Raw genomic sequence first — 24,775 nt, forward strand, 5'->3', positions numbered from 1 at the left:
TGTCCCCTAGCCTCCCCTCCCTGAATCCCAGGGGCAGGGCCCCCCACAGCTGTCCTGCCCCGCCTGCTGCAGCTGGGCCGCTGCAGGGGGCGGGACTGGCCTGGCCGCAGCTCTAAGAGGGCGCGGAGGGCGGGCGCGGCGGCGGCGGCTGCGGCAGGTCACCCCTCCCCCAGAAGGCCCAGGGCTGGAAGCGGCCCAGCGCAGGCCTGGTACACAGTGGCGTGACCGCCGAGAGGCTGGGAGGGGACTGGGTCAGTTCAAGGCTGCACAGGCCGTGGCTAAGGCCTGGGCTCCCCAGCCAGCCAGATTTTGCTCCAGTCCCAGCCCCACCATGCCTTTAAGTGCTCGGTGACTCAGTTTCCCCATCTGCAACCTGGGGTTGAGTTGCCTGATAGCGGTACTGGGGAGACTCACTAACGAAGAGGCAAGCGCCTATTGAAGTTGCCTTGAGCAAAAAGACCCATAAATGGAGCAATGTCTTTCGGGGAGCCTTTTAGTACAGGGCTGGGCACTCAGCAGGGGTTTAACAAACGTTCCTTTAGAAAAAAATCATGTTACTATTCCCCAAGTCCATATGTGACATTTTGTGTGTTGCCTTCTCCACCAGTACATCAGCCCTAGAAGGGCAGGTATTTGCGTCCATTGTCACTGCTCTGTCTCTGGCACCCAATATGGTCTCAGTGTCTGTCAAAGATCAGGGTTTGTGGATAGACTGCACACATGACCCAGCCCCCAGGGACGACACCACACAGACTGCTCATAAAAAAAAATTTAAATTAAAAAGGGTAAGAAGTATCAGTGCACAGACAGGAACGGAGGGCCCAGCCCCACATGCAATGTGGTCAGCCCCAGTGGGTGGTGGGACAGACTCCCAGACAGGCGCATGGCTGACGCCAGGGTGCGGGTTCTTCTGGGTGTGGTTTCAGGCCCTGTGAGCTCAGAGGTCTGCCTTCCGGAAACTTGCTCTGTTCAAGGAGTTCCTGGGGGAGGAATGAGGTGGGTCAACATGGACACAGGGCCCCCAACTCCATAGTGCTCTCAGTCCTCTCCCTCCTCCTCCACCAGAGCTACTTTTGGAGTCTTCTCCACTCCTTTCACATCCATTCCGATCTGGCTGTGGATTCACAGATTCTCTCTTGGAACCCCACACCAGAGAGTCGTATCATGCCCATTTTACAGACGTAGAAACCGAGGCTCAGAAAGATTTAGCTGCATGTCTGGGAACTGACCCACAAGGATGCAAAATGGCTGCCCACAGAGTACATCTGTGCACCTGTCCAAGTAGTCACATCCTTGTGTGCAAAGCCAAGTGCACATGCTGATGTGTACGACAACCCCCATCCTGTACCTGCCCCCTCTTCCCCTCTCTGGGTGCAGGGGAAGCCCAGGTCAGGCACCTGAAGTTGGCTGTGGTTGGCGCCAGCAGCTGGGGCAGGCGCTGGGTGAGCAGGGGCTGCAGAGCCTCCCGTAGGCGGGCATAGTTGCGCTCCAGCTCACGGTGGTACTCCTTCTGGTCCGGCCCAATCAAGGCCTTGTTCTTCCGCAGTGCGTCCTCGCACCTGAGGGCCAGACAACAGGGTGCTCAGAGACTGGCACTCGGGAGAGAAAGCAAAACCAGAGAGGCAGAGGAGTCCATGGGGGGGGGGCGGGGCGCGGTCAGGAGCTAAAATGGGAGTAAAGTAGGCAGAGAGCCATGATGGGGGTTGGAGGGACTCTTAACAGGCGAGGTCAGGCCTACTTCTTGCAGAAGTCCTTGAAACAGAGTCGTAGCTTGTTGTGATGCCTGAAGAGCTTGGGATCTTCTGGGATCTCTGCCAGAAACACCTGGGCCACCTCCAGGGGACCCTGTGGGGTGAGGGCCTTGTGAAGGGGTCTGCATGGACTCTGAGAAACCTTGGGAAGCCTGCATCCCCTACCGGCCTTGCCTGGTTCACAGTGGGCCCCACGGAGCCCTGTAGCACCATCTGCAGCATCTTGGCATCGGGCGGGTCCTGCTCAGTCGCAAAGGCCAGCTCCCTTGTCTTCTTCTGCATGTCCTCAATGGCCACCTCCACTGGTGTCAACACTGTCTGCAGGGTCGGGGGCAGTATGCACCGGTTGGGTCTGAAGACATCCTGACCCAGACCAGCCCGGGGCAGCTGGTGCAGGAGAGGGTCTAAGGGGCTATGTAATGACCAGTGTATTGTGGCTCCTGCCTGCCTGGGCCTGCCAGGGCCAGGCTAAGCTGCCTTTGGTCTGGTTGTGATCCAGCCCTGGATCACTTGGGTCTGGAGGAAGAGATTTAAGGCTACAGACTGGGGTCCGGAGGTTGGAGTTTGGAGTCCCCTCACCTCTCCCAAGCCGGGTTTGGGGTCCCCACCTACCTCCTCCCGGTGGCACACGCGGATGCGTGTCTTAATGTAGGGGAAGGCATGGTCTGTGCTCAGCAGCGTCTTGCGCTTGTGTTGCTCATGCAGCTCCCCGTGAGCACGGCCATCAGGCGTGAAGGGTGTGCAGAACAGGAAGGTACGCAGCCCATAGTTGCGGTCAAAATAGGTCACGCGGTCCTTCAGCTCATAGGTGTCAAAGTGTGGTTCCACATATGTGATCTGAATGTAGGCCTGGAGCACAAGGCTTGGATGTGAGGTTCCCACAGCCCCAACATACCCCCCTGGGGTCTTGCCAGCTTCCCAGCATGGGCTCCGTCCCTGGAGAAAGGGGATTTGGGCCTCCATGGGTCTGGGGGTTTCTCATCTGGGATTCCCAGGTCTCCTTATGTTTGGGAATGACCTGAGGGTAAGAATTTGGGGGTCCCCCACAGAAATAAGCTTTGGAGTTTCCCAAAGAAATAGAATTTGAGGATTTCCAGGAAACAGTACTTAAAGTCTCCCTGACTCTAGGATTTTGGGGACCCCAGGGGAGGTTGGGAGCTCTCACCTTCTGGGGGTCCAGCTTGGTCTTGTCGACAGGATTCGAATCTTTGACAATCTCGACCACGTCTTCCCCAAACCTCTCCGTGTAGAACTCCTAGGGACACCGGGTGACTCGGGCTGCACAGGTGTAGCCCCCACCACCCCAGGGCAACCTTGTGGCCCCCCCCCCCCACCACCTGAACGTGCCTCCAGCCGGTGCGAGATCTCAGCCAGCTTCGTGATGGATGGCTCCTTGTATACAAACTCCTGCTCGTCCAGGTCACCAAAGCGGGCACCATAGAAACCCACGCGGAAGTACGTTCCAAAAACGCGCTGGGCTGTAGGAAGGGGTGTTATTGTCCAGGAGGCCCCACTGGAGGTCCCCCTGCCCCAGATGTGGAAGAGGTGAACATGGGCAGAGGGAACCCAGAGAACTTTGGGTGGTGATATGAGGACCCCAAGAACATCATATCACAGGCACTGGTGGGGAGACCCCTTGAATATTGGGGCATGGACCTAAACCACCGCCAGCTGCCCACACCCTTGCTCTCTCTTCCTAGCTTCTACTACCTCTCCCAAATCGTCCTTCTCATTTAACATAAGCCCCAACCTTCTGCTTTTTCCCCTCACCCCATGCAATTCTTCAGCATCTGGATCCCAACATGAAACAAGGACTAGGGCTATATTGCTCACAGCTGTGTCCTCAATGCCTACAGGGCGGAGTATGCAGCAAGTGCTCAATAAATGCTTGGGCCGAGGCTCTGCCTCCTTTGTTCCCGGGTATCCACTCCCCTCCCCACCAACCCTAAGTTTAGAAGGAGGGACCGGCCCCTCGCCCCCAGAAAGCAAGGGGTGGCTCCATGTTCACTCACCAAAGCAGATCCAGGAAGGGTGGGTAGCAGGAGATGGAGGCGGGGAGCAAGGGGTGGAGAGACAAAGTCATGAGAGAAGTCAGAGGTCAGAGACCCAAAGCCCCCAGGGTCCTGGTTATGCTACCCCATTAGAACCATGCCAGGGATAGAGACCAGAGATCCGGGGAGGGAGGGGCCCTGCCTGCCCCACCCGGCCCCCACCCAGCCTTCGGCTCTGGGTGCTTGCCATCTTAGGCCAGAAAATTCTCCCCAAACTAGGAGATGCCTAAAAATAGACTCAAGCGGGGGAGAGGCAAGAGAGGGGGAGCATTAAATGGCACTGAGGAGCAGAGATTCTAGAGAGGCTGGGGAGATAGGGACAGACCACGAGAGACAGGGAGTGATCAAGACAGGGAGAGAGACAGGAGAAATGGAGGGAAAGAGACCAAGAGATACAGAGACAGACAGGAAAAAGAAAACAGAGGCAGAGGGAGTCAGAACCCCCCTCCCAGGCAGTGACTGAGCAGGCCCTGCTGGAGGGAGGGGTGTCTCTGGAGTGCTCCCAGCTGGGTGAGTCACAGGCTGCCCTGGAGATCTGGGGCAGGGAGGGGAGGCCTGGGGGAAAGCTGTGGGGGTGTGTCATCGTCCCCCCACTGAGCCCCAACTCGGGTCCAGGCAGCTGTGCATCTCCAGCGCCCCCTGGTGGCTGTCCCTGACCACTGCTGCTGACTCGCTGTCATGGGCCCCAGAGGCAGATGGCCCACCACCAGGCTGACTTACCTCCCAGCCGGAGCTCTGTGGGGAAGAGAAGAAGGGTCAAGATCAGTAGAGCCTGGGAAGGGAGAGCAGGGCCAAGGGCACGGTCTGGGAGGGCATTGTGGACACACCTGGTGCATAATCTTGGTGAAGGCGTCCTGCAGTTTGCCGTGCACAGCAGCCAGCTTCTTATAGTCACGGTGGGCTTCCAGGATGGGGATCAAGGTCTTGTATACCTCATTCACTGCCTCATAGAGCCCACCCTGGGGTAGGGGTGGAGCATGTCAGGATTCCCAGCACCCTTCCTGGTCCTCTCCTTCCTGGAACAGCTCTCCCCTCTGTGCTCCTGCCTACCTCCAAGGCTCTGTCCTCCATCACCTCCTCCAGGAAGCTCACCCCGACCACACCCCCACCCCAGATGGGGCACAGACCTCTCTGCAGTCTCCGCCATGTTTACTGTGGACCAGGTACTGTGTACATCTGCACCTCACCCATGGTCCTTTGCTGGTGGGAGGAGGTGCTGGTTGTTCCCCCCACTCCTCAGAAGGGAAACTGAACCTCAGAGACATGGAGAAGTTCCCCAGGGCCAAGACTCGAAAACCAGCCCACCTGGCCTTGTGCCTAAGACCTTCCTGACCACCGCCTCCTGGAACATGGTAATGACGTGGGTGCCCTTATCCCTAGTTGGTGGCATCAAGCCTGACATATAACAGGTGTCTTGAGATGTTTGCTGACTGTCAGAAGGTCTATGTCTATGGCTTCGTCCCTTGAGGCCTTTGTCTATGAGACTCCAGCAAAGTGACAATAATGAAAACGACATCACTAGGAGGGCTGGTACCACAGAAGAAAAATTCCGCAGGGCAACCTGACCCTGAATTTGAGTGGGGCCCCAGATGTAACTGCCAGTTTCCAGAAACACGGGAACTGAGGAACAGGCCAAGCAACAGCACAGGGACACAACCAGCCCCAGGCAGGCCAGAGAGCCCTTTGGAACAAAGTCCCCATCTCCCACAAGTGAAATGTAGAAAAAACCAATTGCTTTCACCAACAAGCAAATTGAAGGAGAAACCCCTTTACAACAACAAAAAATAAATGTCCGGGCATCAATTTATCAAGAAGTGCATGGCCCTGGCCAGGTAACTCAACTGGTTAGAGCACCAACCCAATACACCAAGGGTGCAGGTTTGATCCTGGGTCAGGCACATACAAGGATCAGCCGATGAATGTGTAAATACGTGGAACAACAAATTGATGTTGCTCTCTCTCTCTCTATAAAGATATCAAATAAAAACCAAAAAGAAATGCATAAAACCCCTACTGCAAAGAGGAGAACTGAAGTCCTGTTTTTTGTTTTCTTTTCTTGATTTTTTAAAAGAGACTTAAGAGACCTGCTGTCACAGCCATTTATGGGTCTTATGTAGAAACTGATTCAAACAAACCAACTGCAAAACATATTTTTTTTTGTTTTGTTTTTAGATAATTAGAGACATCTAACCATGGACAGGTATTTGAAGAATTCCTGTTAATTTGATTGTGTGGGATAAGAGTTGTATAAAAAAGACCTTCTCAGCAGGAGCGGCACACAGATGCTCATGGGTGTAACAGTGTGACATCAGATGTGCTTCGCGTGGGAATTTCCCCAACGCCAAATGCATAGGAATCTCAGATCTTGTTAAAGTGCAGGGTTCGCGGAGGTCTGGGTGGCCCTAAACTCTGCATTTTAACAAGCCCTGAGTGATGTCCTCTGACCACACTGATTAGTAAGGGTTTATAAAAACTCCAGTTGAATGATCACACTCAGTCTCACCAATTTGTAAAAATCGGGATGTTGTTTTTTCAGGTGTCAAAAAAAAAAGCCCACAAAACCCCCCCCGAAAAGACAACCCAAAATAGTTAGAAGTAAAGAGATAAAACAAGATAGGCCCTGGCTGGTGTGTTTCAGTGGATTGAGCGCCGACCTGCAAACTGAGGGGTCGCTGGTTCCACTCCCAGTCAGGGCACGTGCCCGGGCTGCGGACCGGGTCCCCAGCTTGGGGCGTCTGAGAGGCAACTGATTGACGTTATAGGTGGTTGAATGCTGGGTATGGGAATGGTGGGGGTACAACTTTTTTAATGTGTGCTTAAAATCTTCTACAATAAAAAAATTTAATAGTAGCCAAATATGTTAAAGACTTAAAATATCCAGCCTTTGTCAAGGGTTTAACAGGGAGAAAGGCAGATGATGGGGGCCTTTGAGGGTCCCCGTTCTCCTTCTCTGCAAATCCCCCCGAGAAAGGGCCACGCAGCAGCCTCCCCTTGGTAACTGGGAGCAGGTCCCGGACCACCAGCGGGTCTGTGATGCCACCCGGGCCGAGCCCCGCGTCCTCAGCAGCCCCGGGCCTCACCATGGTGAAGTAGGCGGCTGCCTGCTCCAGCAGCCCCACCAGCCCCAGTTCTGTGAAGTGCTTCCCGGAGCAGAAGCCCTCCTCGTCGGGCGACAGGATGTCATCGGAGATGGCAGACTCCTCCAGCACATTGGACGAGATGTTCTGGGGTGGCAAGTGGTGTCGGAGCCTGGTCCCTGCCCCACAGGTGCACCCCCCGCCCTTGCCCACCACCCCTCCGACCACTCACCTGGAAGGAAACACAGCCCACGGGCAGGTAGCGGCTGTCCTCGAGCAGGGCGAGGTACTCAGCCACCAGGGCGGCCGCGTGCACCATGCACTGTGCAGCCTCCGCGTGGTTGCCCAGCTCTGCGTGCTTCCCGGCCATGTTCTGCAGCCATGTCAGCCGCAAGTCTGGGGAGCCCTGGTAGCCCCGGGCAATCCTGGCCCGGGTGAGGGGGTTGTGAGGAGGATGCGGACTCGCCTTGACCACCCTGCCGGCCCCTTAGCTGTCCATCCAGTCACCTGTCTCCTCACCTATCCATTCCCTCACCTCTCTCACCTGTCCATCCCCTCACCTGTCTTACCTGTCCATTCTCCTGTACCCCATTCACCTGTCCATCCCATTACCCTTTAACCCACCTGTCCATTCCCCCTCCTATTCCCTTGCCTGTCCAATCTCTCACCTGTTTTCCCATTTGCCTGCCCATCATCTCCCCTTTTCCTCTATTCACCTGTCTCCTCGCTGATCCAATCCACCGTTCAGCCAATGCCCACTGTCCACCCTTTCACTGCCCCCACAAGTATCATTCTCTCACTTCTCCTGCTCGTCCGTGTACTCTGCCTGTGGAGCTCACTAATCCTCTTGCACAGGCACCATTTCGCCTACCTACCCAGGCCCACCCGTCCCATACGCCCCCAGCTTCCCTATCTGCATCATCCGTCTCTCCATCTCCCGCCCTCCAATTTCTTATTAAATACCCCTCACCGCTCCTCCAGATCAGTACTGCCCTGATCTGTCACCCCTTCGCCCATTGTTTGCACTTCATCTGTCTCTCCCACCTTGTCCCCCTCATGTCTTTGTTCTGTAAGTTCATATGGCACCGTCTTCATCTGCTCATTTATGAGCCCTTAACTGTCCCCTTACCTGTCTGCTTACCTGTCCCCTCATCTGTCTGCTCTCCTGGCCCCTCTTCCCCTGTCCCTCCTTACGTGTCCCTCTTATCACCTGTATGCTCACCTGCTCCCTCCTTCCTTCCTCATATACCCACTCGCTGTCCTCTAACCGGCCTTGGTGTGGATGGCGGAAGGCCGCCCAGCCCTCCCCACCTGTACATGAGGTCAATGAGCATCTCGGGGTCCTCCTGATGTTCCTTCATCTTCACCGTGTCTGTCAGGATCATGTGCAGGTTGAACATCAGGTCCTGGACCTGGAATGCGGACGTGACCCTCATTGGGAAGTGACAGGGCCAAGACGGCAGGGTCGGGGTTGAGCAGGGCAGGGCAAAGACCCTTGGGCTGCCAAGGGCAGAGCAGGGGCCTGGTGGGGTCACCTGCTCGGCGAAAGTGCTGTCCCGCAGCCCCACATCCTCCTCGGCATAGGTGAGGATGGTCTTGAGCGACCGTCGCAGATGTTCCTCACTGAAGTTCTGCGTCGTCCCCACCAGGGATGACAGCGACATGGTCACTTGCATCTTCACACGGGCAAAGTTCTGCAGGGGCAGAAGGGGAGAGTACACCGGTCAGCCTCAGACCCTTATGCCAGCGCCTGCCGGATCTGCCGCCGCCACCCCTCTCCCGGCCCACCCGCCATCTGTCACACCCAGCCCCTGCTCAGCCGCTTCTACTTACATTGCCAATCTCGAAATTCTGGCGCATGAGGAGGTAGAGGGAGGCGCTGGCGTGCGTGCGAATGGTGCTGATGCGGCTGCCGCAGTGTCTCAGGAGCCTCAAGCAGAGGTCGGCACATAGCTCTGTGTCCTCCTCGAACAGCAGCTCTGGGAACTGCCCCCCAGGGCCAAGACAGACACTGGTCAGCCCCTTCTCCTGCTGGATCAGAAGGTCCCCCACGGGGACTTGGGCAGAGGCTCCTGTCTGTTTCGCCTTCTTTGGCCATGCACAGCAGGATTTAGAGTCAAACCCGGAATTAGGCCCTTGCTGTGTGACGCTGGGTGAGTGACTTTGCCACTCTGACCTTTGGTTCTCTCCTCTGTAAACTGTGGCTAAGGAGTGTCTGCCTCATGGAGTTGTTGGTACTCAATGACTGGGTTGTCATTACAACTCAGAGCTATAGCTGCCGAGCGGTGCTCACCTTGGACACCAGAGCCCGCTGTGTGGCCAGGCCATGCTGCAAGAAGAGGGCACTCTGGGCACTGCCCAGACTGTATAATACGACCTTCAGTACTGCACCCAAGACACTCTCCCGGGCCTCTGATAGCATCACCGTCTGCGGGGTCAGAAGGCCAGCGTTAGGGACCGTTTTGGTTATGGAACCAGGGAAGGAGAGGGATTCTGGAGTCAGAGACCACAAGGCACTAGGGTGGGGTCAGAGGTCAGGGAGATGCTGGATCAAGCCCCTACCTGCACGATGATCTCCAGTGTGTCCAGAACTACCAGGCTCGCCTCAGTTGCCAGGTTCCCGTCCACCAAGGCCTCATGTTCCATTTCATCTTTGGTCCTGAAGGGGAAGGGAGGGGATTGGGGAGCTTCTTGAAGCCAGACCCCACTCCATGGCTGAGACCTCTCCCTCCCTCGGGTGCGCCTGAGGTGCCAGTTCTCTGGAAACAGGCCTGACCCTGAAGAATTGCTCCTAGCCCACACCCACTTGTCCACACGGTCTGAGGTTTGTCTCCAGTGCGTGATGCTCTTCCGCCAGCGTACATTGTCCTGGTTCCCAAATGGGCTCCTTTCTGAGATGCATAGGCGCATGTTCACAGAAGTGCAAAAAACATAAGGACACACGTCACTGAGAACTACACAGGCACAAAGACACACGGGTAGGATAACCTGTGAGAACACTGGGTGGTGCGGATGCTGGCTGGGTGGACACACACAGTTAGACATGAATGACATGGGAGAACAGATGGGGACGCAGACACCCGTGTGTACAGGGATGATGCACGGGCTTCTGGGAACAGTGAGTGGGACAGAGAGGTAGGGATGGGCCCTCTCGGGGTCCCATAGGCACAGAGTGGGAGCAGCTGGCAGGGGCGGGCGCAGGGTCTGTCTCTCACCACGGCTCCGTCGCACCATCTCCTGTCGAGCTCCAATGGTGCCCAAGATGGCTTCTTCCAGTCGAGCCTTCATGTCTAGTGACTTCTTGAAGGTGAGGCTGTTGATGCGCTCAAAGGCCTTTTTCCCCTGGGAGGTCAAAGAACGGGTTCCAGGCTGATTCTGCCCTTGTTCATTTTAGCCCGGGTCCCGCTTCTCCCGGCCCTTTCTGTCCTCTGGGGCCCTGTGCTTGAAGGCCCAGCTCTCCTCTTTACTGCAAGCTCTCAGCACCTTCCAAATTCCAGTCATGAAGATGATGCTCTTTTCTCTTTGTTTCAGCACAGAAACAGCCTACCCTTGACCCTCAGGATCTGGGGCACCCAGACCATGGTGCAGAAAGCCCTGTGTGCGCTCAGCCTGCCCCTCCACCCCAGGCCCCTGCCCATCCCCCGAACCTTGTACTCAAAGGCCGCCAGGCAGAGGTACAGCAAGTCCAAGAGACGGCCCAGCTGCGGCAGGGACAGGTCAGCGGCCCAGTGCTGCAGGAGGGCCGGTTCTGCGTTCTTCAGGACCCACAGCACACACACCAGCAGGGTCCGGCTGGACTCGGCAGAGAGGGGACAGCTTGAGCGAGGACCCTGGGGCCAGAGAGGGAACAAGGTGCTCAGAGGGGACAGAGTCGATTTTCATTTTCTCCAGGTAAGATGAGAATTGGCTGATTTCAATCTCATTACATAACTTCTATTACCAGGTTGGATGGTGTCTCTGGAGACTATCCCCATACTCACAGTCGCTGGGCCCTGAGAGATGCTGGCTCGGGAGCCAGGAGCCAGGGGGCCACCAGCGATGGCCATGGCCACTGAGGGGTTGATGGTGCCTCCAATGTCCCCTTCCCCTTCTGTGTCTGAGTCGAGCATTGAAGCCAGCCTTGACCGCTGACCTGGGCCCTCTGGCGGGGGGAGCAGCAGGGGGAGAGAAGAATGAGTCCTTTTAACTGCTGTCCTGTCACCTCAAATTTCAGCTCAAAGGTCACCTCCTCCTAGGAGGCTTCCCTGATACCACCCCCCAGGCCAGGGTGGCATCTCCAGTTACCTATTCCTGGAGCTCACTTATTATATTTGTAATCAGATACATTCACTGTGCCCACAGAGACGTAGACCATAATGCCTACTCTGGCCACTGCTATATGCTCCGCAGTTAGAACATGGCCTGGCCCACAGGAGTAGTTAACTATAAAGATGCTGATAGTGACAACCACAACGCATGTTGCTGCTATTATCATAGTATCAATTTGCGTCTCCTACATGCCAGGTGCTGTCCTAACTTAAAAAATATTAACTACCGCCCTGGTCGGTGTGGCTGCGTTGGAGTGTCATCTTATAAACCAAAAGGTCAAGGGTTCGATTCCCAGTGAGGGCACGTGCCTAGATTGTGGGTTTAATCCCCCATCAGGGTATATTCAAGAGGTAACCAGTCGATGTTTCTCTTGCATCAGTGTTTTTTTTTCTCTCTCTCTACTGAATTAATGAGTATTTCTTCAGGTGAGGATTAAAAAAGATATACATGTTAACTACTAACCTTCAAAAATCCCTATAAGTATTTTTACCATCCCTACTTTACAGATAAGGAAACTGAGGTTACAGACAAGGAAACTGAGGTTAACTACTCTATAGAGGTTAAGTTACTTGCCTGGGGTCACACAGCAGGTTGGTGCATAGTACAGCTAAGACTTTAACCTAAATGGTCTTGTTCTAAAAATCTATGACCTTAGAAAGAATACCCTACACCCTTCTCTCCCCTACAAAAGTCTCACCATAGAGAGGAATAGCCAATAAATACAGAACAGGTCTCACCCCAGAGATTCTTGAAACAAATGGTCAACTGATTAGTCAAACAAATTAGTCAAGCTAACTAATAGCTTAACCAGCTTAACAAAGCTCAATTTCTCACTGGATTGAGGTGATCAGTCCCTTAACTCGTCTGCCTAAGAGAGGGTAAGGGAAACCCTCACAAGGGACAAATGAGATTGCTTCAGTCCCCATGGTTCTTTTACATGTGACGTCCAAGCCACAATAAAAAGCTGCAAGACATGTGAAAAGGCAGCAAACTATGACTGATGAGAGAGAAAAAGAGAAAACAGAAGCAGACATGCAGATGGCCAAAAGCAAACAAAGACTTTAAAAATAAAAAGTAATGGAAAAGATAGACTAAACTGGGTAAAAAGATGGAGAAATTCAACAGAGAACTGGAATCTAAAAAAAAAAAATTCTTTTTTTAAAATAGACATTTCCTGACTGAAAAATATAACATCTGCAATTCAGAACTCAATGGATGGGGTTAGGAGAAGACTGGACACAGCAGAGGACAGAAGTGGTGACGTCAGAGACAGGTGAGCAGAAAATTTCCCAAGTGAACCACAGAGAGAAAAAAGAATGGAAAACAGAACAGAGCATAGCAGGCATGTGTGACTTGATCAAAAGGTCTAACATACGTGTAATTGAAGTCCCAGAAGGAAAGAAGCAAGAAGATAAGGCAGGAAAAAAATTGAAGAAATAAAGACTACGAATTTCCCCCAAATGAAGGGGATCAACCCACAAACCCCAAGTCTGTGCTTCCAGCTACTGTATGTGTGTCCCTAAATGGTGCCAGTGAATGTGCATATGAGTAAATCACTGAATGCAGGGCTCCAACTGCCCCCTCACCCTGATGTTCCCCACCTTCCCTCCTCACATCCTCTCTCAGACGAAGCTAATACGTGTCATATCTGTCATGTACTGTGGGCTGACAGTATCCCAGTGCTAAGCTCCATAAACTGTTACATAACTATAGGAAGCAGTTGGTGCTACCACAGTCCCTATTTTAGAGGCAAGAAACCTGAGGCTCAGAGAGGTTAATGGCTGGCCCAGGGCCCTGCACCAGCGCTTGAACCCAATCTATTGACCCTAATGCCATGTTTTAACTCCTCACTGTGTTCTCCCACCTTTCCCATCCTGAGCCTTGAGCGTCAATCAAGCCTCTGGATTGCATGACTCCATCCTGCCCAGACCCACTGACCCGCAAAATCATGCAGCCGTGGCAGTGTGTCCCGAGCAAGCGACAGTAGCGGTAGGTACAGCTCGGCCACACGGGCCTTCACTGTGGCCTCAGCGTAGCGGGGATCGACGTCATGGCCACACAGCAGGCTGTGGACAGCGCTGATGGCCTTCTTGTGCAGCTGGGATGCCCTGTGGAGTAGTGAGGTGTTCAGGACGGAGTGAACACAGTGCCTGGGCCTCCTTATCCCCCGGAGCCCAGCAGAGCCTGTGCTCACCCCTCGGCCTCAGGTTCCAGGGCCAGCGCCAGCTCTGTCAGCAGGAGCCCAGCCAGGAAGTGTTGCTGTCGGAATGGCCCGCTCAGCTCAAACATGCTGGTCACCTTGGGGTCTGGGGCCTGGCTGGAGAAGGTGGAACTCTGCAGAGGGTGAAGGGGAGTTTGGGGGGAAAGCAGCAATGTCAGGGGTCCAGGAGGTCAAGGGTCAGGGGTGAGGGGTTAGGATTAACTCTTCTGAAGTTGAGAGCCAGAGGTAAGAGGTTGGAATGAACTGATATGAAGGTGACAGCAGGCATGGAGCTCTGGGTCAGAGGTAATAGAATGACATTAACCTCTCTGCGAGGCAAAGGGAACAGGGTCAAAAGTCAGAGGCCTGAGAAACAGCAGATGAAAGGCAGGTCTGTGACTTAAGATTTAGGGGTGAAAATGAGAACCTGGTCTCCAGGAGACTGCTGAGCATGAGGGGTCAGTGGTAAGGGGCTGGTCCCCCTGGGCAGTGGCCCACTGTGAGATGGACACTGATTAGGGAACCCCAGAAGATAGGCTGAGGTTGTAGGTCATGGGAGGAGCTAGAAATGAGGCCAGCCCACCTGGGAGGTGGTGGAGGATATGGAGGGTGAGGGCGACGCCGGGGGCGACAGGGGGCAGCAGGGGAGGTTGAGGATCACATAGTGCTCGTGGCTGCACAGGATGCGAGTGAAGTCCATGCGCAGGGTCAGCAGTGCCCCGGGGTTGGGGGCCGACTGCAGCCGTGTGGCCACCTGCGGGGGAGGGGATCAGCAGGCAATAGTTACAGTTTCTCTGCCTGCCATGCCCACCACCCAGCATGCCACCCAGAGGTGGGTGCCTCACTCCCACCATGCCCACTCCTACCTGCTTGTAGTGGGATCGGATCAGGCTGAATACAAAGCCGCGGTCCACCAGGGACAGCAGGTCGCTGAGGAAGAAGGCCAGGCTGGCGTTGAGGCGCTCGGCCAGCTCCGCGTCCTAAGAACACAGGGCTCGTCAGCCCACGCTCACACGCGCCGACGAGCTTCAGTCCCCACACCGGGCCTGGCTCCCACGGAGGCCACCAGGGACCTCCAGGAGCCACATCACTGCCCCAGAGCCCTGGCCCTCCCGACCCGCCCATGTGTGCGCCAGCCACTCCAGGCCTTCCTGGTTGTCTCCTTGCTTAGGACACTGTTTTCTTTCCTCTCTCACAAGATTTAAATAACACCACATGGATGGCAGAGACTGGCTGCTGACTCCCCCCTAGATCCTTTCTTTCCCCCTCTCAGATTATTACAAAGTGCAGAAAGGAGCGAAGACTACATTTCCTAGCCCCCTTGGCAGCTGAGAGTGACCATCGGATCACATTCTGGCCAATGGAATTTGAGAAGTGCCATGGCCACTCCAGGGGAAGGGGCAGGGCTTCCTGTCCCCACAGCCTGCCAGCCTGTTGCAGTGGGCACCTCGTGAACCTCGATGGCCAGGCCTATACTACGGGGCCCTCACAGCCCACGTATACTCAGAAATAAACTTCGGTCACAGTTAAACCACTTGTGGTTAGGTTTGAGCAAATTCACCTCTGCCCTAATGAGCATGTACCGCTGGTACAGCGCAGTGTCGTGTGGGGGAGACACGATAAACCAAAGGACCCCAGGTAACTCTATGTGTTTTGAAGACAACTGAACAGGGTGTTGTTTTGAAAGATGCCCAGGAAAGGGGAAAAAGGCATTGTAAACAGAGGAAAGATTAAGGCCAAGGATGTGCCCAGCAAGTGAGAGGAACGGCAAGGAGGTTGCTGTGGCTTCAAGGCCCAGCTGCTGCTTGTTCTTCCCTCACGCTGTCGTGAGTCGCTCTGTGGCCTCCCAAGTCAGCCTCAGTGGCCCTTAGTTCCCGGCAACCCAAAGAAACAAAGCACAAAACCCATTTGGGCTGAGTCCACATGGGGCATGGGCTGGGTCTGCCCTGTGTGCCGAGCCCAACACAACTGGCGCTTGATGAACGTCAAGGAATAAAACCCCTGTGACCTGCCACCGATGCCCCACTAGCAGCTATGACGACGGTGCTTCTCAGGGGCATTGTTCCGGCCTGCAACCCTTTCTCAGGGTGGTTTCCTCATAATCTGGGTCAGCCCCTGGGAATGTCAGTCCTTGGGGAGGCTCCAGGAGAACAAGGCTGAGACCTTTGAGACTAGCCCAGAGGTCACGGGGGATTGCACAAGGGCTGGCTTGGGCCAGACTAGTGTTTCAAAAATCTGTAGTTCCCATAAAATCCTGAAGTCCCACTTCACTTTAAAAATCAGATATTCCGGCTACAGCTAACGAGCACATGCCCCTGGTCCTCCCTAAGCCCGACTTTCCCCGCTGCGCTGATGGTAAGGGTGTGGGTGGGCTCTGGACCCGGTGGCTTGGGTTCAGATTTCCAGTTCCACCTCTTCTGATGCATGGTATCAGGTTGTTAGTCATTCTCTGCCTCAGTTTCTCCATCAGTAAAACAGAGATAATACAAACTTCATGGGGTTGCTGGAAGAATTTAATGATGTGCTTTATTGAAAGTGGTTAGATACACAGTAAGTGCCCAACAGCAGCTCAACATTATTACTATCATTATTATTATTGCCTGCCTCACTGCTGAGAGCATTGGAATTAGTGACCCACAGCATGGACAGTTGTCAAGGTCTCGGAGGAGCAATGTCCACTCATGGAACACTCACTGTATACTCACACTCCGATAAGGGCAAATGGATTTGTCATTTCTCTGCCTTCACCAACTCCCGTTCCTGGTTTGCTCACTCCACTCCAGCCATATTCTCTCTCTCTCTCTTTATTTTAATTTTAAAAAAAGATTTTACTTATTTATTTTTTTAGAAAGGGGAAGGGAGAAAGGGAGAGAAGCATCGATGTACGAGAGAAACATTGACCATTTGCCTCTCCTGCATCCCCAACCGGGTACCTGGTCCATAACCCAGGCATGTGCCCTGACTGGGAATTGAACTAGCAACCTTTTAGTTTGCAGGATGACACCCAACCCACTGGGCCATACCAGTCAGAGCATCAATTCACTGACCTTCGAACAGCCCAAGCACAGCCCTACCTCAGGGTCTTGGCACTTGCTGTTCCCCCTGTCAGAAATGCTCTTCCCCTAGATGTCTCAGACTGCTCCCTCACCTCCTTCAAGTCTCTCTCTAACAGTCAGCTCCATGAAGGCAAGGATTTGGGTCTGTTTCGTGCACTGCCGTGTCTCTAGCGCCCAGGACAGGGCTGTGCGCAGCAGGTACTCAAGAAATGATACTGAATGAACAGACCCACCCAGCAAATGGGATTCATGGTCTCGCAGCCGGGAAGCACTGGGCAGGACTGGTGCCCCTGCCTGGCTGCTGCTATGTCCTCCCTCAAGCCCCTCCCCCATCGAGGCCCCGCCCCCATCGAGGCCCCTCCCCCTTTACCTTGTGGACCCGCGTGATGACCTCTAGGCCCACAGAGCCCACCAGAGCTGCGATGTCATCCAGGAAGCGCCCAGGGAAGCGAAGCTTGCGGGGCGTGTCCAGCCGCTGGCTCAGAATCAGGTGCAGAGTCATGCTTTTCACCTGGCGGCCGGGTGAGAGCGGGGCAAGGCTTGAGGGGCTGCAAGTGGTGTTTTAGCAGCAAGGGAGGTGAGATGAAGGCGGGCATAAGGGGTCATAGGTGGGGCTTGAGACCCATCGTAGTTCTGAGCTGAGGCCAGGGCCTGAGTGGGTCCCAGGCTGGGCGAGTGTGGGAAGGGCTGAAGCAGGTCTCCTGGGGTAAAGTCTGCAGATAGAACAGGGCTTGAGGGGTGGGGCTTGAGGGAGCCCTGGATGGGACTTTGAAGGCCCATCAGTTGGTGGGGGCGGAGCTTGTAATCGGGAGGGGTCTTTCAAGAGCTTTGGTTATGTCTCAAATAGTACCACGGGGGATTCTTTCTTTCTGGGGATACCTCTTGGGGGCGGTGGAGGGACTCCTCACTGGTTAGGGTCTTCTCCAGACAGTCTCATAGGGAAAGTCGGGGAGGGGTCTTTTCTCTATGGAGGAGGTTTCAGGGGTCCTCTCTCTAGGGAATGATCCTCTTAAGTGTCTCTTCTATCTCTATATGGGGGTCTCTTGAGGCCTCTTCTCAGGGGTTTCAGGTACAATCTCAGGGGGCTTCTCCCTCCAGGGAGAGAGTCTCATCTGAGGGCTCTCGCTCGCAGGCGGGGAAGAGGCTGGCTCACCATGAGCTGGAAGAAGAACCAGGCATGCTGCAGGACAGCCTCGCGCACGGCACTGCCGCTGACCACCCACTGCAGAGCCAGCTCCTCGTGAAGCAGCTGGAGGCAGGGGCAGGGGTCACAGAGAGCACAGGGGCCCGCCCCACCCCCCCTTTGGAGGGCATGAAAGGGGAAAATGAAGCTGGAGGGCTTGGGGTTAGAGCAGCAGGAGGCCATGCAGGAGACGGGGCAGGAGTCACATGTGCCCTTTCCCTGGGCTCTCCAGACCGTTCCGGGATCAGACGGGAGCTCTGGACCCCTTTGCCAGGCCTAGGCCAAAACGGCGCCCCCCACCCCCGCCTCCCACTACCTTCTGCAGAGTGGGTCTCGGCTGGGTGGCTGGTGGGGCCGAGGAGGAGCTCTCGAGGTAGGAGGAGGTTCGGCTAGAGGAGCAGTCGGTGGCCTATGATGGGATGGGGTGAAGAGGGTGGGATGGCATGGAGGGTTAGCGTGGGTTCAGGTGGCGTGCACAGGAAGAGAGCTAGTTGGCACGGACAGAGGATAGATGTGTCCGTGTGGATGTGGCTGTGGGGGCATGGATGGAGAAGGAAGGAGTGGGACAGAGAAGAGACTAGCGAGGAGGTGACAAGCAGGGTGAACAGAATAGGTCAGAATGTGGACCAGAGAGCCCGTAGGCAGGGAGTGCAGAGGGGAGCGTGGATGGAGCAGGACCCCACAGGGACACAGGTGGGGCAATGGACGGGGGAGTGTAGGCGGAGGTGAAATCACTGCAGATGGTGAAGGGACAGTGTGGACGAGGAAGGAGAGTGAGTCAGTCGGTGAGTTCAGGGGTGGATGGAGAAGGAAGAGGGCACAGACGTGGAGGAGGGGGAGTACAGACAGAGGAGGTTAATGTGAGGATGGAGGGGGAGAAAGAGGGAGAATTACAGGACAGAGGAGGTAGACGGTGATGAGAAGCAGTGGGAGCAGCTGAGAGAGCCCTGGGTTCCAGGCCTGGCCCCACTCCAGCCTTGCTTGGGGTTTCGCTGGGCCTCAGTGTCCCCATCTGTGAAATGGGCATAGGAACTTCACCACTCTCCCCTCCTCTTTTGCTGGTCAGGAGGTGAGGTGCTGGTGGGGAGGACAGACCTAATGATGGAGGTAGCCCCGCCCTGGGACCCGCCCAGGCCTCCACCTCGGCACTCGAGGGCCCCAAGCTTCCACAGTCCCAGCCACACACCCTGGCTTCTCAGAGCACACCAGGTGGGCCATTCACCACCAAGGTCAGCCTCAGTGCCACCTCTGACCTGGTGTGCCCACCCTCTTGCCACCTCGTCACATCTTATGTGATCTTCAAGGCCCAGCTGACACCTCCAAGATCTGAGGGCAGTGGGGGGACTCCTGTTAAAAATGCAGGGAGGCTGGCAGGACCCATGATCCCAGATTCCCAACAATCCTGGGAAAAGTCTGTCCTAAAGTCGCTCTGCCCATGCTGCTGACAGTCCCCGGGACGGCCATGCAGTGCAGGTCACCTGGGTGATGGACACAGAGCTGGCCCAGGGCCTGGGACCACACGTGCACCGTCAGGTCCCAACAAAAATGACGTCTCTCTGGAGAGAAGCCACAGACCATCCAGAGGGAGGCTGGTGGTCCCGTTTGTTTGTTTCCTCAGGCATTTTCACTCATACACTGGTGCGTTTGTTTGCTTACTGTCTATCACACCAACTAGCCAGCAGCTCAGGGGCGAAGCTGGGCGGAGGCTCTACCTCGCCAACACCATCCCACCTGCAATGCCCTAACTCCCAGGCTTGAGACGGCTGCACTAAGCACTTTACTTCGAATCTTTACCTCTGAAAATTCAGAGCCTGAGGTGCAGGGCGAGCCCATAGTGGAGCCAGGATTCAAATCCGTCTGTCTAGGTACCAGGGAAGGAGCAGAATAAAGGGAGCTGCCCACGGGAGTCCCTCTTTTTCTGACACAAGATAGGGGAGCCCAGAGGTTCAGTTCTGTTTCGTTGGGACCATTCAGGTAGCTTTGTCAAGGGAACAGTTGGGAGTCTCCTGAACAGAGTGGATTAAAGGGAGAGAAACAGGCCATGCAGGGCAGTGAGGTTACAGTGGTTGGATCTGCATATAATTTACATGCTATTCACATACCACCCATCCTTTTGTCTCTGCCTGAGGCTGTGGTCCATATGGCAGCAGAAGGCTCGTTAAGATGACCCTCTGATGCCTACCACATGGACTCCATAGATCCAAACAAAGGCAGGAGGGGTCTGCCTCCTCCTTCAGGCAGTCCCCCTAGGTTAGTTGGCTGCAGCCAGGATGTAGAAGGAGCTCATGCTAAGGTGGGGTCACATGCGTGCAGGTGCAGGGAGGGAGGGCACCTGTCTGGGGTCGGCCCCGCAATAAGGGGGGACCCGGCGCAGCACAGCCTTGCTGCCTCCTGGAGCATAAGCAGAATTCACCCAGGAGTGTGAGCGGTCGATACCCTGGAGATACATGAGTAAGTGGTAGAATCCATAGGCAGACAATAAAGAAACCAGCATGAAAAACCAAGTGTGAATTGCCCTGAACCATATGTGTGCCCATATAGGTATCCACACAGAAACCTGGAAAACTGGTGTGCATGTACGTGCATGTGGTGCATGAGTATATGAACCTGTATTTGCATGTGCATGGGACACACACACACCTGCACCCATATGTTCATGCACGGGGCACACATGGTATGCATATGTAAACATACACATAGGAGCACACATGTATATGTGCTCCATGTACATACATTCATGGGGCACAGAGTTGTGCCCTGTGTACAAATATGCACATATATATGCATACCCATGCACTTATATGCATGGGGCACGCACATATATGCACCCCTGGTATGAACATACCTGTGGCATACACGTATATACACCCATGTGTGTATATGCACAGGGTACACATGTGTATGTGCCCCCATGTATGTACATAAGCAGGACACACATGAATGTGCACTGTGTACATGCATATACGGAGTACATGTGTGTATGGGCCTGCTGCCCGACATACGCACTGCTCTTAACAACCAGGCCAAGCTCTAGCAACCTGTCCTGGGGTCGGCCCCAGAGCATGGAGGCCAGTGTGAACTCACATCACAGCTCCCAACCTGTGACAGCCACGGCCCGATTCTGCGGCCCAGAGTCAAGCCTGTGTCCATGCCGTTATCTGATGTTTCCTGACATCCATCAACACAGAGATCTTTCACCCACCCACCTGGCCACTGAGGCGAGAGGTTCCAGGGCGCCCCTCACCCTACCTTGCTGGCCAGGATGCGGGAGACCTCATCATCCACAGAGCCGGGGGCCACGGCCAGGTCAGGGTTGCTGCTGCTAATGCTCTTAGAGCGAGCCAGGTAGAGGCTTGCAGGGCGGCCAGTGCCACGGGCCAGCGTGGCGGGCTGCACTGTCACCGGAGGGGCCCCTGAGCACGGAGGGAATATGGTCAGCCACCTGCCCACCTGCCCTGATGACCCGCCCCTTCCCAGCGGGCTGCCTTTGGTGAAGTCGTTTCCTTTCTCTGAGCCTCTAGGTTTCTCACCTGTAAAATGAGTATGATAATGGCTGCTGCCTCATAACGATTTGGGGGAGACTAAGAAACACTGAGGACAGTGCCTGTCACATAGTAAGTGCCCAGAGGGGATAGTGGTTATTACTACTTACTTGACAAATGAGGAAAAAGTCCAATCTTATAGAGCATTCACTGTGCCCAGCATTTTGCACGGATTACTATGTCATTTGCTATTCCAGCACCCCCAGGAAAAGAGGGCACATTACTGCCATTTTACAAACAGGAAACAGGCTCAGAGAGGTGAAGTCACTTGTCCAGGGTCACAGAGCTTACAGGAGGCAGAGCTGGGATTCAAACCCAGGTAACCCTGCTTGAGCCCCGGCTTGCTGATCAGCTGAATCACCTGCCAGCAAGTATACAGAGACCATACTCCTCAGGCTAGAGCAAAAAGTTACACCTCTTGCAAGTCGCCCAAGCCAATCAAGGCCTATGTGGCCTCAGGACCTTTGCATGTGCTGTTCCCTTTGTCTAGGATGCTCTCCTCCCAGATATTTCCTGTCCTCCAGATTCTCCTACCAGTACTCACCACCCAGGGGGCTGGACTCGGCGCCAGGCAGTCGGAAGGCATAGTAGACATAGGCAGCCAGCAGCAGGCAATGACCACGGGCATCCTGGGCAGCCTCTAGACTCCGATGGATGAGGCTGACTACATGGGCCATTGCTTCAAAAGCTCCACGACCCAGGTTCACTGCCAGGCAGAGCAGAGGTCAAGTTTCTTCCTGAGAGAGACTTTAGGGTCCAAGGGATCATGTGGCCATCAAAGGTTCATAGCCCAGTGAGTTGGGGTCATTTTCCAGATGGGAAAACTGAGGCCAGAGAGATAAATGGGCTAGAGGAGGTCACCCAGTACCAGGGGACTAAGAGGCCGTTTTCAAGACGGGGAAACTGCGGTCTGAGGCCGTGCCTGCTCACCGATCTGGCCACCGATGATCGGGGGCCGCACGACCAGCCGTACGAGCTTATCCAGCACGTGATGAGAGAAGGCGACGAGGAACTCAGGGCTTGTGAGGCGCAGGGCTGCCAGGCTGGCCCGCAGCTCCTGCTCCACAGTGCCCTCGCTCAGCACACCGTCCTTGAGCCGGAATGGGAAGGCGCCCTCCTCCAGGACGTGCACCAGGGTGAAGAACTTATCCAGGTATGGGTCCTGGTGGGGGACCAGGGGTGAGTAGGGAGGGGCCAGGGCCCCTGGTCCAGGGAATTGAGCTGGGGGCTGAATGGGCAGAGACACTGAGGCCAGGGATCAATGAATTGATAATAAGTAAGACACCAGATGTAAGAGGGGAGGAGAGAGGGGGAGTAACCACAGAAATAGCAGGGACAAATGTGGGGGAGGAGAGACCATGTACAGGGCCAAGGCCCCAGCTGGGGTGGCCGCTGGCACTGCTGCCCTGCCTGAGTCAGCAGCTTCCTGGGAGACAGGTCCAGCTGACCGAAGTCATGTCCATGGCCCAAGGCCAGGCCTCTCCCTGGTTGGTGGGAACTGTTGCCCAACTCCTGGGTTCCCGTCCCACCCCCTACCTGGGGATGCACGGAGGACACAGCCATGAGCTCCACGTTGAACACGCCCTTGTGGCCGTCCACCCAGCGCATGCCCGGCAGCGCCACCTGTGGGAGGGACACACCGGTGGGTGCTGGCTGGCCACCCGGCACTGATCAGGCCACCCGCCCCAGGCATTTCAGCTGTTGCGACACCACAGCCTGAGCACAGAGCTGCCTGGGGGAGCAGCCCGGCAACCTGGCCCAGCCCAGCCCAGAGACGGGGGTGTGGGGGTAGGGGCAGCTGGGAGGGAGTGCGGTGGGGTTCCACTGAGCAGGCTGAGAATGGAGACCCAGGGTGAACATTACCGGAAGGGAATGAATCAGGAAATAGCCTAATGGAAGTCCTGAGCCCTAGGGGCATTCAGACACGGCTGGGGGCAAGTGGGAGGGTGGCAAGGCATTCGCGGGGGGGGGCGGAGGGGGTGACTGGCCCTGAAGCACTCCCAGGGGACAGCACCAGCGAGGCAGGCAGGGCTGCCCGTGGGGGACAGACAGTGCGGGGGCAGGGGCACCAGTGAGGCAGGGGTCGGGGGGACAGGGAGGGCACAAGGGGCGGTAGGACACAGGCGGCGGCAGGGCTGACAGGGCAGCCAGGGGCCCTAGGGGCCCTCCCAGAGGACAATAAGGCCCCTGGGATGCTGACGGGAAGGACAGCAGGGCGCGAACGGGGGGACCACGCGAGGGGTGGGGACTGCTAAGGGGATTGGTGGGGTACCAGGTGTTGGTGGGAGGTGGGTAATGAATGTATTTCCAGGGACCAAGAGGCAGGAGCCTGGGGGACTCTGGGGGACCAGGGTGGGGGGTGGCCCAGGGCACATACGTCGGGTGTGAGCACGGAGTAGCTGGGTGGGGGCTGGTCCACAGATACCGGGAGGCAGAAGGGGCCAGTCCTCAGGCGGCCGTGCTGCAGCAGCGGGATCCACTAGGAAGAGGCCGGGGGTCAGGCGTGGGCTGGGAAGGGGCCAGGAGGGCTGGAGTCGGGGGATGTGGGCTGACGGGGGGCCTCACAGTAAAGCCCACAGGAGTCTCCAGGGCTGTGCCGGGCCGCGGCTGGCAGCTGACGTGGTAGAAGGTGAAGAGCAGGTGGTGGTTCTCGGTCACACAGGCGGGAAGATGCAGCTTGAACTCCTCGTAAAACTCAGGGGACCTAGAGAGAACAGACTGGGGTTCAACAGGAGGCGAGGGGGTACGATCCCCCTTGCCTGCCCCACCCCCTTGGTCACATGTTCCCCCAGTGCTACAGGGCCCAGTGTCTCTGCTCTGTCATGGGTCCCCCCACCAGCATTTTCAGAACCTGCCCCTCCCCCCCTTCCTGCTCCTGCCCCCCATCAGCGCCCCTGTCCCCGCACCCCACCTACTTGTTGTGGTAGACCACCGGTGTGAAGGCCTCTCGGGTGAATTCGCTGCAGCTGGACTTGCCAAAGATGACCTGGGGGAGCAGAGCCATGAGGAGCCCACCAGAGACACCTTGCCCACCTCGCCGGGCCCAGTCACTGACCGGCAGGGCCTGGCTGGGGTCCTCGCCCGCCATGTACTGCACTCGCACTGTGAGGTTGCGCACGGAGCCCTGGCGGCTGCTGAAGTTGAGGCTATGCGGGTACACGTACAGCAGGTTCCTGCGGGAAGAGGGGCCTCAGAGGGACAGAAGGGGCTGGGCTATTGGAATAAGCCTGGCCTGGGACACAGGACAATGACCACATGGCTGAGGCACTGAGGGCTGGGTGAGGGGCAATTAGGGGCACCGCCCGGCAATGTGACTGGCAGAGCTGGAGACAGATGGGCACCCTCAGCGCACAGACGGGGAAACCGTGGCAGAGGGTGGAAACAGGTCTGGGGGCACAAAGCAGGCGTGGTGAGGTGGAGGGCAGAGGGACAACCTCAGGGCTGAGGCTCCATGGTGCCCCAGGTGGCCGTGGGCAGGCATAAGCCCTGCCTGGGCTGACCTGCCCCTCATCCACTCAGGGGCCTGTGCACCCTTTCCCCCAGGAGAAGCCACCAGTTACACGACCCATCTGTCAGGCGAGGAAACTGAGGCCAGAGGCAGCACGGG

The 24,775-nt window shown here is 56.0% G+C and overlaps 1 protein-coding gene across 1 annotated transcript in view; it reads right to left on the reverse strand.

The window, feature by feature from the left end:
• Positions 1-786: 786 nt before the first annotated feature.
• Positions 787-24,775, reverse strand: part of DOCK6 (dedicator of cytokinesis 6) — a 40,555-nt gene continuing 16,566 nt past the window's right edge. Inside the window, exons 15-49 of the mRNA XM_054562199.1 lie at positions 24,224-24,341; positions 24,084-24,154; positions 23,734-23,872; positions 23,546-23,647; positions 22,705-22,791; positions 22,099-22,330; positions 21,713-21,874; positions 20,876-21,039; positions 19,959-20,063; positions 17,597-17,692; positions 16,814-16,954; positions 14,254-14,367; positions 13,971-14,141; positions 13,382-13,521; positions 13,126-13,295; positions 10,860-11,020; positions 10,527-10,709; positions 10,095-10,221; positions 9,686-9,770; positions 9,442-9,538; positions 9,173-9,307; positions 8,713-8,865; positions 8,415-8,573; positions 8,191-8,291; positions 7,112-7,304; positions 6,883-7,026; positions 4,630-4,761; positions 4,523-4,537; positions 3,099-3,224; positions 2,917-3,006; positions 2,364-2,600; positions 1,926-2,069; positions 1,739-1,845; positions 1,398-1,559; positions 787-980 (exon numbers count right to left, since the gene is read on the reverse strand). Coding sequence (XP_054418174.1) covers positions 938-980; positions 1,398-1,559; positions 1,739-1,845; positions 1,926-2,069; positions 2,364-2,600; positions 2,917-3,006; positions 3,099-3,224; positions 4,523-4,537; positions 4,630-4,761; positions 6,883-7,026; positions 7,112-7,304; positions 8,191-8,291; positions 8,415-8,573; positions 8,713-8,865; positions 9,173-9,307; positions 9,442-9,538; positions 9,686-9,770; positions 10,095-10,221; positions 10,527-10,709; positions 10,860-11,020; positions 13,126-13,295; positions 13,382-13,521; positions 13,971-14,141; positions 14,254-14,367; positions 16,814-16,954; positions 17,597-17,692; positions 19,959-20,063; positions 20,876-21,039; positions 21,713-21,874; positions 22,099-22,330; positions 22,705-22,791; positions 23,546-23,647; positions 23,734-23,872; positions 24,084-24,154; positions 24,224-24,341 — 4,606 coding nt within the window. The 3' untranslated portion in view covers positions 787-937. The remainder of the gene's footprint in view (positions 981-1,397; positions 1,560-1,738; positions 1,846-1,925; positions 2,070-2,363; positions 2,601-2,916; positions 3,007-3,098; positions 3,225-4,522; positions 4,538-4,629; positions 4,762-6,882; positions 7,027-7,111; positions 7,305-8,190; positions 8,292-8,414; positions 8,574-8,712; positions 8,866-9,172; positions 9,308-9,441; positions 9,539-9,685; positions 9,771-10,094; positions 10,222-10,526; positions 10,710-10,859; positions 11,021-13,125; positions 13,296-13,381; positions 13,522-13,970; positions 14,142-14,253; positions 14,368-16,813; positions 16,955-17,596; positions 17,693-19,958; positions 20,064-20,875; positions 21,040-21,712; positions 21,875-22,098; positions 22,331-22,704; positions 22,792-23,545; positions 23,648-23,733; positions 23,873-24,083; positions 24,155-24,223; positions 24,342-24,775) is intronic.

The sequence above is a fragment of the Pteronotus mesoamericanus genome, unplaced genomic scaffold (assembly GCF_021234165.1).
Source record: "Pteronotus mesoamericanus isolate MK-2021 breed Mesoamerican mustached bat unplaced genomic scaffold, CSHL_Meso_final scaffold_636, whole genome shotgun sequence".
NCBI classification, from domain to species: Eukaryota; Metazoa; Chordata; class Mammalia; order Chiroptera; family Mormoopidae; genus Pteronotus; species Pteronotus mesoamericanus.